This window comes from Lolium rigidum, unplaced genomic scaffold (genome assembly GCF_022539505.1).
Source record: "Lolium rigidum isolate FL_2022 unplaced genomic scaffold, APGP_CSIRO_Lrig_0.1 contig_11274_1, whole genome shotgun sequence".
NCBI lineage: Eukaryota > Viridiplantae > Streptophyta > Magnoliopsida > Poales > Poaceae > Lolium > Lolium rigidum.
Window position 1 is genome coordinate 1,909 of NW_025899806.1, and position 11,978 is coordinate 13,886.

The 11,978-nt window shown below is 46.3% G+C and overlaps 1 protein-coding gene across 2 annotated transcripts; it reads right to left on the minus strand.

Annotated features, from left to right (window-relative positions):
- Nucleotides 1–7,511: 7,511 nt before the first annotated feature.
- LOC124680279 lies at nt 7,512–10,006 on the minus strand. Of its 2 annotated transcripts, none has more exons than XM_047215355.1 (8): nt 9,789–10,006; nt 9,600–9,684; nt 9,466–9,507; nt 9,186–9,354; nt 8,684–8,736; nt 8,286–8,498; nt 8,094–8,140; nt 7,512–7,972 (listed from the first exon to the last, which is right to left on the minus strand). In XM_047215355.1, exons 1-8 carry the CDS (start codon nt 10,001–10,003, stop codon nt 7,918–7,920), a joined length of 879 nt encoding a protein of 292 aa, XP_047071311.1. In that variant the 5' UTR covers nt 10,004–10,006; the 3' UTR covers nt 7,512–7,917. The 2 variants fall into 2 exon arrangements, with proteins under 2 accessions (XP_047071311.1, XP_047071310.1); XM_047215354.1 differs by having other exon boundaries at nt 8,328–8,498; nt 9,789–10,003.
- Between the last annotated feature and the right edge of the window lie 1,972 nt (nt 10,007–11,978).

The window sequence follows — 11,978 nt, forward strand, 5'->3', positions numbered from 1 at the left end:
AGTGTGTTTAGGGCGTGTTTGAATTGAGACCAAAAGGCACATATCTTGGTCACGACCAAAATACAGGTGATTGTGTGGATAGCTGCGTTCGTATGCCAATTGTATTCCACTTATGTATCAAACGGTTGTCAACTCATGGGCACCCAAAACCTAGCTAACCAAAAATTTCTTCTAGCAAAATCCTTTTGCAGGGCAAGCTTGTGTTGTATGTCAGCCTAGACAAAATTGGCTAGCATGGTGTTTAATTTATAGTGTGTTTGGATTCTGACCTTGGCATGCTAATGTTCCTTCGTCGACTTTAGTTAATGTTTGTAGCCAATGTTGTCCAACTCATAGGCAACAAAAGAATTGGCTAGCCAGATCTTCAGTAGGGTAAATTTTGGCAAGAACAAAACACACCCATAATGCTAAAATGGTTGGTGGGTTTCCCACAACCATGAGAAGAAAAACTAGTTGGTCGAGATGGAATTTTTTCTAGCTTTTTGGACTCTGGCTTATAAGCCACAAAAGTAGCTAATGCGTTTAGCTTTTAACTAGATATTGACACATGATGTTATAAGTCAAAAGCTAAAATCAAACCACATGTGCTCTTGTGGCTCGATATATGTATCAAGATAAAGATTTTTTTTTTGAAACAGAGATAGTATAAGCCAAAAGTCAAAAGCTAAAATTAAGCCTACGCAAACACCCCATCAATTTTGTAATAAGATGCAAAGGAAAAACATGGTTTGTACTCCTATCATGTTGGATGGGACAACATTTGTGTCGATAAATTTCATCTAGAAGGTTACCTTATGGGCACCCAAAACCTAACTAAATAAAAATTTCAGCTAGCCAAATCTTTTGGGCGCTTCTAGGCATCGGACGTCTGATCCATGCTTCGGATCGGACCGGTCCTTGGCCATCGGATCAGCAGCATTTTAGCCATGCGATGAAAGCAGTCCAGCCGGTAGCAAACTATTACTCCATGCATGGAATAAATGGCCCCGCAAACTGCTCCCGTAAACTGTTCCAACAAATGACTGCTGGGTTTAATCCGGCCAGCGTTTAATCCGGTCATTAACTAGCCTCCGATTAATTTGCTGTTTGAATGCATGGAAGCAAATAATCCGGCGGCTACCAATTCTATACGAAGCATGGAAGCAGAAGGCACGAAAGCATTGTTCTTGATGCATGGAAGCATCATTTTCTAGGCGTTTAAAGTCAACCGTTTCATTTCCGAGACATTAAAAAATGCTTCCCATGCAATTGGAATTTGCTTCAAATACAGTCTGTATATACTGATTTTCACTTCAACGTGGCAAAGTTAATTATGTTTTCATTGATTGGACAATTTGCTTCCATACCTAATGAAACATGCTTCGATGGCAAGTAAACTTTCTGTTTTACATATTACCACTAATCATGGATACAAAATCATGCTTCCAACAACTTGCTCATGTGCTTCCAAAGGAAAAAAAAATCGCTCCGGTCAATTCGGAAATATGCTTCCACGTGGAGCGGGTGACAACAGCCTCGCGCCGCCGTCGAGGTACCTGGATGTCTTTATGACGCTCCTCGGTAGCGACGCCGACCTCGGCGAGGAAGTACGATCAGGGAGGTTGTGGTTGCTGAGGTACACGATGATGTTGGCAAGGAAGAGCGGTCGGCGAGATCATGATCGCTGAGGTACTCGAGGATGTCGGTGAGCCGCTGGGTGGCGAGGCCAAGGCCTACTCAAGGCGATAAAGCACAGCGAGATACCGGGGGAAGTCGCCCGAGCCGCTCTGGAGCAGCGGCGGCTCGAGGCCGGGCACGGCGTCGAACACCTTGAGCTCGGCAGCGGCGGCTCGAGGCTGGGCACGGCGTCGAACACCTAGGGCACGGAAGCGGCGGGGCCGATGACTTGGCTGATGTGCAGGCCAGCCGCCGCGAGCTTGGCCATGGGCGCTCGGATCAGGCGTATGGCGGCCTCGAGCGCCGGCAGCGTCGCCTGGATGTCCTTGAGCCGATGCCCCATACACGTCAACTCATGCGCCAGCGCACCAGATCTCTCCACGCCGGCGAGCAGCCGAGCGGTCACCGCCGTGGTAGGGGAGCGGGGAACCTGGTGGGGGTGGGAGGACGGGGTAGGGCCGTAGGGGAACGTGGGGCTGATCCTACAATTTATAGGGCAATCACCAGACGTAGATTGGACTGCAGCCATCTCACGGCTGAGCGTCCGTCCGAACGAAGAGAACGATCGGACGACAGACTAGAATACTTTCCCAAATCTTTTGTAGGGCAAACGTGGGCAGTATGTCGGCTTTGATGAAACTGGCTAGTAGCATTTATTGTTCGAGAACATGTGGCTATTTTGGCACACGCGTGGCAGGTCCATAGAAATAATTGAATAATCCGCCACACGCACTTTTACATTTCTTACAATACCCCCTTTCACTATCATTACACATGTGATGACCAGTATGTTAGTTTAGATGGAAATGGCCATGCTAGTGTTTTATGTTTTTTTTTTGAATTGAGACCAACAAGCACGTACTTTGGTCACGGCCAAAATACTATTTATTGTGTGCATAGTTGCGTTTGTATGCCAATGCTACTTATTGACTCCACTCCTTTCTGGCCAATGTTGGTCAACTCATGGGCACCCAACCCAAACTTTTAGCTAGCCAAATCTTTGGTAGGGAAAACTTTTGTTGTATGTCAACACGGATAGGCTAGCATAGTGATTTAGAGTGTGTTTGGATTGTGATCTTGGTATGCCAGTGTTCCTTCATCAACTTTAGTTAATGTTTGTAGCCGATGTTGGTCAGCTCATAGGCAACACAGAATAAATTGACTAACAAAATCTTCAATAGGGTAAATTTTGGCAAGAACAAAACACGCCCATAATGCTAAATGACTGGTGGATTTCCTGCAACCACGAGAAGAAAAACTAGTTGGCCAAGATGGCTTTTTTCTAGCCTTTTGGACTCTGGCTTATAAGCCACAAAAGCAGCTAATGTTTTTGGCTTTTGGCTTTTAGCTTTTAACTAGATATTGACATGTGATGGTATAAGTCAAAAGCTAAAATCAGACCACAGATTCAGGTGCTCTTGTGGCTCACTCCCTCCGTTCCAAAATAAGTGTCGCAAATTTATCTGCATATGGATATATGTGTATCTAGATAAAGATTTGATTTTTTTTTTGAAACAGAGATAGTATAAGCCAAAAGTCAAAAACTAAAATTAAACCTAAGCAAACACCCTGTCAATTTTTCCCGGCAGTGTAGTAAGATGCAAAGGAAATACATGGTCTGTACTCCTATCATGTCGGATGGGACAACAATTGTTTGGATAAATTTCATCTAAAATGCTACCACTGAGGTTAGGGTAGGGTTTAGGGTTTAAGCCTCCTGAACCCCACTTGCATGCTCTTATCCAGAGTTTTAAAAAAGAGGCGGTCGGTCAGCCCTTTGATGTACTACTCCACTAGAATCTGTTAAAGAAGCTGCCAACAGGAGTTATTATCACACGCTCACTCCAGGGAGATACACTCATCCGTTCCTGCAGCTACAACACATGCTGTTCCCGGTGGGCACCCCTTGGTACCAATAAAGTAGGACGCTTTCCCAATCTCGTCACCGGATCACATGACATCGGGACCTGGGAACGTAGCAGTAGTACCCGTTTCGTTTGGAACATTCCCTGCTGGTTCGATGATGCCAAAGCATGAGAAGCTGGCAGTGGCATTACTCAGTCAGCAGTGTACTGGACTGGATCGATGCAGTGAGTCAGTTAAGTCAGTACTACAGGACAGGACATGGTCGTGATCGACGCGGGCAGGATGGCAGGTTCCTGCTTGTTTAATCGTGACCCACACAAACAAAAGTAGGGGCAGCACAGGACAAACGACCGTGCGTGCAGCTGCACTGCACACATCGCAAGACGAAGACGGCAGACGGCATGCATCTCCTGTCCACTGTCTGTCTGCATCTGCAGGTCAGCATTGGCAAGTTCAGAGTAGCAACGTCACATGCTAGCAAGCAACCAATCACGACTGCTCCAAGGTTCTTGGGACGGACAGGCAAAGGGGCCGAATCCAGAGCTGCGACGCCACTGGGTCGCCTCCTGGCACTTGCTGACACGCTTTCCCTGTCGTTATAAAAACTGCTGGCGTAGTGAGCAAAGTGGATAGGAGTATATGATTTGGTCACATCATGAGGAGGACGCCCCTTTTGTACTTTGCGTCACTCCCTCACTAGCTCGAATGGAATGTGAGTGAGTGAGAGAGAAAGAGAGAGTGATGAGAGGATCAAATAATCCCAGCCTTTTCTTGGAACCTCCTTTCTGGTCTCTCAACTTTGGAATTAAAACTGGTGACTGCCCTGAAGCTGACCTGAGTCGGCCGGCCCTTTTCAAGCTGATTTGGACAAGCGTGCCGCAGCCAGCAGGGGAACAAGACTTTCTCTGTCGATCGCCATAAACAAAATTAACTAGTAACGGATTCTCCTTCCTTTCTCACGGCCGGTGCGCCGCACTTTCCCATCATCGACGATGACGACGACCAGGACGTGTGTACTTGGGGACAAGGACACGCTAGTCAGTCATTGGGTGGCAAGTGCGTGCGTGGAGTAGCCGTACTATATTATTGGCAGTACTAGGATCGACAACTTGGTCGTCCTCGAAAAGAACATCGGAAAGTGCCAGCCAGATACTGAATGGATAGATCCCAAGTGGAGACAAGCAACGACATTCTCTCTCCATGTCTCTCGAGGTGGTATTGATTAGTAGGCCTGGATTGACCAGCTCGTGACACGGATCGCATCAGCTCAGCACCTGGCCGCCGCGTCCCGTACGGTCCCTGCGTCGTCATGGCATCATTCTCCCCACGGAATATGTTTTTGTCTCCCTGGACTGGACACCGTGCCACGAGTGCCTGTCTGAATCTGACGTGCTTGCTCATGTGACCCCCAGGAGAAAAATATGTGAGGGTCTCTGCCACTAGGCTGTCACAACTCACAGCAAACAGCGGGAGGCAAAAAAAGTCCGTTGATTTAAAATAGACCTGCTACTGCACGAACCCCAGCAGGCACATGGTTGACTAGTGTCCACGAAAGAAACACATCCCTCAACATTCATTTTTCTTCTGTCTTTGCAAGGGCAGCAGACAAGACAAGCATATGCACCTGGAGCCTGGTCCATGGCGTCAACACATTGGGCAGGTTTTTAAAGAGCCAAGGGGGTCCTTGTCCAATCATGGCATTCAACACTTGGGGTGAAACACTGTAGTACTGATAAGTAAGTTGCTGCTGCATGTCATTTTTGGTAGTAGCTTCGATTCTGTACCTGGGCAAAGTTAGTGCTGGAAACGGGCCAGGCAACATAAGGACGAGATAGAGATGTCTCATACTACCTCACACAGGAACACGGGCCTATGTATGGTTTACAACTCGGGTACCCGCTGGGGACTTGGTTTCTCTCCCCGGATATTCCGAGCTGAATGTACTACTCCCTAGTGTAAGCACTGGTTCTGAAATCAGCGCTCCCGGTCTTGCAGAGTCTACTAGAGTCAGGCTGTTTCATCAGCTATCAAGAAGGTGAGCCAGAAAGGCAGGAGATTATTTGATTTCAGGTAACTGGTGGCCTCACACGGCTCAGCCTTGTTACAACAAACTGGTGGGCCTAGGCCAACTGTTCGAGTCCAGGAGCAGGGTTTGGGGTATCTTTTTCAACAGAAACTACCTCAAGTACCATCCCCTCTACTGTGCTACGACACTGGACAGGAAATTTGTCATCCTGACAGACACAGTATGATCAACGGATTTCCTCTGAAACAGCCCAACAGATTTCACTGTTAACTGGAGCCGATCAAAACTACACTGTAAATGCATAGCAACCCGGAACAACTTGAGGCTAGGTTACTAATAAACGTCAAATGAAATGATGGCCAGATACATCAAGCTCAGTGATTGTAGGTTTCTATCAAATCTAAATCCACAAACCCAGGAGTAAATAAGATGGCTCTGTTCCAGTGCTAACCTTTCCTTTGGTTGACCAACTTAGTACATCTTCAATTATACATACCACGCACTTCAACATTCATTTTCTTTTCTGTCTTTACAAGGGCAGCAGACAAGACAAGCATATGGACCTGGAGCCCGGTCCATGGCATCAACACAATGGGCAGATTTTAAAAGAGCCAAGGGGGTCCTTGTCCAATCATGGCATTCAACACTTGGGGTGAAACACTGTAGTACCGATAAGTAAGTTGCTGCTGCATGGCATTTTTGGTAGTAGCTTCGATTCTGTACCTGGGGCAAGTTAGTGCTGGAAACGGGCCAGGCAACAGCACTCAAAATAAGGACGAGGGAGAGAGGTCTCATACCTCTCACAGGAACACAGGGTCTCATACCTCTCACAGGAATGTACTACTCCCTTTGTAATCACTGGTTCTTAAATCAGCGCTCCCAGTCTTGCAGAGTCTACTAATGTCAGGCTGTTTCAACTTTCAGCTATCAAGAAGGTGAGCCAGAAAGGCAAGAGATTCTTGATTTTGAGTTAACTAGTGGGCTCACGGCTCAGCCTTGCTACACTGATTGGTGGGCACAGCTGTTTCAACTTTCAGCTATCAGGGACAGTGTTTGCTCCAGAGTATCTTTCTCCACAGAAACTACCCATCTGTCAAGCACCTAGATAGACAATGCCGTCATAGTATAAACAGACGAATTTCATCTAAAATCCCACAGATTTCATTGTAGCCAGCCAAAACTAACACCGTTTGTATACAGAGCAACCTAGAACAACTTCAGGCTAAGCTAATGGACATCAGATTTTTTTTTTGATGGCCAGCGATATCAAGCTCAATGATCGTTGGTCTCTATCAAATGTAGTTCCTCAGACCCATGGGTCAATAAGATGGGCTCTATTCTTGTGCTAACCTTCCTAGTATTTGCTCTGGAGTATCTTTCTTCCACAGAAACTACCCATCTGTCAACTACCATCCCCTGTACTAGTATAGTTGACAGCAATTTTTTCACCTAGATAGGCAATATTATCATGGTATAAACATACCAATTTCATCTAAGACTCCCACAGATTTCACTGTAGCCAGCCAAAATAAATATTGTTTGTATACATAGCCAGCCAAAGGAAGGGTAGGCTACCGAACATCAGAAGAAGAAAAAAAACCAAGGTCATGTGCTAACCTTCCTTTGGTTTGACCAAGTTAGTGCATCTTTAATACATACATAACAGGCACTTCAAAACTACAGGGTAATGCATTTGAGAAAGCACACAGGCTTAGGCTTTCAACTATCAACAAGGTGAACCAGAAAGGCAGGAGATTTTTGGATTCGAGTACCTGGTGGGCTCACGGCTCAGCCTTGCTACACAGATTAGTGGACCTAAGAAAGTGTATATAGCACAGGGACAGTGTTTGCTTTGGAGTATCTGTTTCCACAGAAGCTACCAAACCTGCCAGTTTCAAGTCCCACCCCCTGTAATGTACTACGACACTCGTCAGGAATTTTTTTCATCCAGACAGACACAGTATAATCAACAAATTTCCCAATACTGTTACCTGGCGCCAGCCAAAACTATACTGTAAATGCATAGCAACCTGGAACAACTTGACACTAGGCTACTAAACGTCAAGCGAAATGATAGCCACATACATCAAGCCCAGTGATTGTAGGTCTTTATCAAATCTAATTCCTCATACCCACGAGTAAATAAGATGGCTCTGTTCTTGTGCTCACCTTCCTTTCGTTGAACAACTTAGAACATCTTTAATAGGCACGCACCAGGCATTTCAAGAGCTACAGGGTAATTCATTTGAGAAAGAGAACACTGGCTTAGGCTTTCAGCCTCTAGGACTTTAGTTAAGGAAAATAAACCGTTGAAAGGAAGATGTGTCGTTTCTGAATAGCTCTCCCTTAAATTATATGCACCAAAATCTTCAACACAATCTGATTTGCATCTCCTCCCCAACAAGCTCAAATATTTCGTCAATTCTGAAATAAAATCAAGTCATCAATACAAACACGAAAGCTATATGATACAGTTTCATTCAAAATTCAGGGTGCAACTTCTGATATTCCAAGTTCATAAAATGCAAAAGCTTGAAGCAATTACCTATTCATATTGATGTTCATGTTAGCAAGCCAAGAGGTTAAATAAACCTGTAAAACAAGCAATTAGCAAGTACATGAGCAATTTAGTGCTTATAAGTCTACCAAACAAACAATTAAAGACATAAGCACCAGGGCAGAGACAGTCATGTTCTAATGAATCAGTGAAACAATGTTGCAAAAATTGGACCCATACCTGCAAAACATCATGGGATGGAGCATGGTCGGGTAGCCTTGCCTGCAAGACATCAGCCCTCCAATTCTTTGGCGGTGGGCAGCTGTCTCCGGACTGAAGGCCAATACTCTGAAATTCGTACGATTCCCCATCATATAGCTCGTCCGACCATTCTAATGAAGGATTTGCACTTTCCTTTAAGTTGATTGACACGAGTTCCAGTACAATCAGTCTCTACATTGAAAACGGTTTCCATTGTCAGGAGTTCCCCAAAAAGAACGGGAGAAAACATGTTTGTAAAAAGATGTGATTCCTATCTGCACAAGCTAGAACATAGCAGGATAGAATCCACTAATTGTTTCCACGATCAACAAGCATCATTGCATCATAAATGAGTAAATGACAGTATGGTGATATACCTTCAGTTGTAGCTCTGAAATAAACATCTCGACAAGCTCTTGAGCAAGGTTCTCTGAGATGAATTCATAAACAAAAAGATGAATATTATATCTGTATCTTGCTGGACTGGGAACAACATTATTTACAAACTGCATTAGTTCGAACACAAGACTAGAGCGAGATATTTAATCAGTTAGCTTGATCTAATGTGATACTACTACACTGAAAACAGTATGTTAATTTACACATTATTTACAAACTGCATGAAAATCACTTGACTCTCTGACTATCTTGGAGCTATTTCCAGAAATATAGATAATTCATTTGAATTTCTGAATAATATTCAAGAATACATTTGTGTCATGCCTAACAGAGATTAGAAAGATCATTTGTCTTCCTGAATCCTATATGAGAACCCAACTTTCTGCAGCTATTAAAAGCAAGTACTGTCATGTCTAATACAAAGGAAAGAGAAGTTATGTAACTTAATCTGGATTTGCATAAAACAAATGAAAAACTCACCAAATTCTGACATAGAGATCCATTTGTATACTGGAGCTCCTCCACCATCCCCAAAATCATTCAAATCGTCTTGGGAGTCAGTAAACTTGAACAGTGGGCTACTGGAAGATACTTTGGAGTAACAACGCATGGCACGAGAAGCTTTAACCAAGTCAGACACTGCAAGGACCTATCACCAGGAAAAATGGAGAAGAACATCACATCAAACAACCATGCATGCTGTACTGGAGCCTAACTAATAGAAGAGGAACAAGCATGGACTTTTTTTTATAAGTATTACCATCTCCTTGTATGCTGATAGAAGCATCTGACGACACTGCCCCTGGCCAAGGCAAACAAGATGAAAATGAGACCCACAACTTAAAAGATGCTGCTGACAAGGGTTGGCCAAGTTTCTGCAGTAAGTGTAGCTACCTGCTTGTGCGCCAACTTAGCGCTCGCCCTGTCGCGGATCCCTGGCATGTCCTTAAGCACGCCCAAATCCATACCTGGCATGTCTCTGATAAGCCCATGGAAGGGTATAACGCCATCAGAAACTAGTTACTAACATCTCAAAAACCCAAGCACGGTCGAAGCACACAACCAGAGAGAGGGGGGAGATACCTGCGTGAGAGGTAGGCGTTGACGAGCGCAGCGGCGTGGGATCGCCCGCTGGCGTCCGCAGCCAGCCACCGGGCCTTGGCCGCGAGCAAGCGCGACCACTGATTGCGCAGGTTGCGCTGCGCCGCTGGCCGCCACTGGCGCAGCGACAGCGGGGTTGGGGACGGCGAGGACGGCTCGGCAGGGCGGCGAACTGGGGTGGCAGCTTCAGCGTCCATGGTATCACCCACTTCACCGATTCACATGGTCGAATTTCAAAATATCACAACTATCCATCAGAAGGACTCGCTTGCACAAAGAATATATACAATTTAAACTCAGTGTTTGATGAATGTAGATTAAGGTTCCATTTGGATGGTTGTGTCGGTAGTTGTTTCGATTTGTGAATTTTTTTCAGATTGTGTAGTTGCTGATGGGTTGGGTACTGACACATTGACACTGATGGATAAAATACCTTCATCTTCTATTTATATAACATGAAACTGATAACGAAATGTATTAGTTACAGATTTCAGTTCAAATCTTCCAGACATAAACAAATTACAAGGGGGAAAACGATATGGATGCGGATTAGGAATTACTCTAGTCTTGGCCGGCCGTTGGCGAGCAGCGGGACTGGAAGGGGCTGGAGATCCGGGGAGCAGCTGCTGGCGTGCTGCCTTCAGGTTCCGGCGCGGAGCAGCAGTCAGCAGAGAAGGCAGCCAGCAGCCTGGACGGCGGGAGGTGACGCAGAGCAGCGGAGGAAGATAGGAGGGCGCAGAGACTCGCAAGGCAGAGCCCCGTGGCGGCGTACGCGCGCGGGGAGAGGGGTGGTGCGGTGGCCGGCGGCGAGCGGCGAGCGCGTGGCTGCAGCCTGCAGGTCTGGGAGCGGGCAGAAATACGAGAGCCAGCACCGAGACGAGGCAGGCTCTATCGTGGGCCGGTGGGGCTTAGCTGGGACAGAACTTCTGGACGTTAATGGGCTAAATACGTGCGGGGACACGGGCTAAATCACAATAGTTTTTTTTAAGCTCACACCACTTTATTAATTGTTGTCAAGAAGGTTTACAGGGAAAACCAAACCCTTTGATACAATGTTTAGCCACACATGGCGCCCAGGTGGTAGGGTAGAGGCAAACCGAGCTAAGCCGTGTGCAAACCCTTCACCACTTCCATGCAATCAGAAGCCATCGTAACATCTCCAACATTCAGGTCTGCCGCCAAAGCTAGTGTTTCCCTACATGCCATCGCCTCCAAACAACCTTGTTCCGTGATCCCTTCAAAGACGATCGCCGATGAACCTAGGTAACTTCCGTCGTAAGCTCGGTAGACAGCTCCCATAGATCCTCTGTTGGTTGTCCTCGCCAGCGCTACGTCAATGTTGAGTTTACACTCACCCGCCGGTGGGGGATACCAACGTGGTATGACCATCGTCCTAACCATCTTTTTGTTGGCATAGTCTTCTTCTCCTCACTAACCTACAGGTCATGCATAAAATCCTGGACGAACAGATGAATCACCGTAGGGATCGGAAAGCGCTCCTCATGGATTGCCTTCCTCTTGGCATCCACAGAGCTAGAGCGTGACCACCATGCGTGTGAATTCCTCATGTTTCAGCGACTGCATCATTGAAAACAGCCACTGGCGAGCAGACTGTCGTCATGCTGATGTGCTCCATAACACCTTAGTCCGCCAGTGCTCATACGCAACGAGACATGGTACACTCGAACATCGAATGAGGCCATGAATCCTGCTGGCCACAAATCGAACAAGCATTCCAGGTAGCCATTTGCCTGTGATGGCGGACATCTCCAGTCAGGATAGAGAAATGTGCCAACCTCCAAAGAAAAACGCGCACCTTCGCAAGGACCTTACACTTCCAGAGTTTAATCCAAAGCTTGCCATCCGCGGCGCCCCTTGATGATGTCGCACAACCCTCTCTAGCCATTCTTCTCTGGTGTTCCTCATAGAAACTAGGCGTATGTATGCAGATCGAACCGAGAAGATGCCCCTCTTCTCAAAATACCAAGCCCAGAAGTCTTGTTGATTTCGGGTGCATAACGAAATGCCTCTGATTACTTCGACACCCACCTAGAGGAAGAACTCCTCCAATTTCCCACGTTACATGAGGCCCGTATATGTTCAAGGTAGTCACTAACCATTCATGGTGCATTAGCTTTCAACGGCGCCACTAGGGCCAGTCTCCCATCTCCG

Bases quoted from the DNA above. Each gene is read 5' to 3' on its own strand.
- LOC124680279 (XM_047215355.1), bottom strand. From the start codon at position 10,003: ATGGACGCTGAAGCTGCCACCCCAGTTCGCCGCCCTGCCGAGCCGTCC. The intron at 9,685-9,788 runs GTATCTCCCCCC...TGGGCTTATCAG, and splicing joins AACGCCTACCTCTCACGCAG to AGACATGCCAGGTATGGATT. The intron at 8,737-9,185 runs GTGAGTTTTTCA...AATTCATCTCAG, and splicing joins GATCTCTATGTCAGAATTTG to AGAACCTTGCTCAAGAGCTT.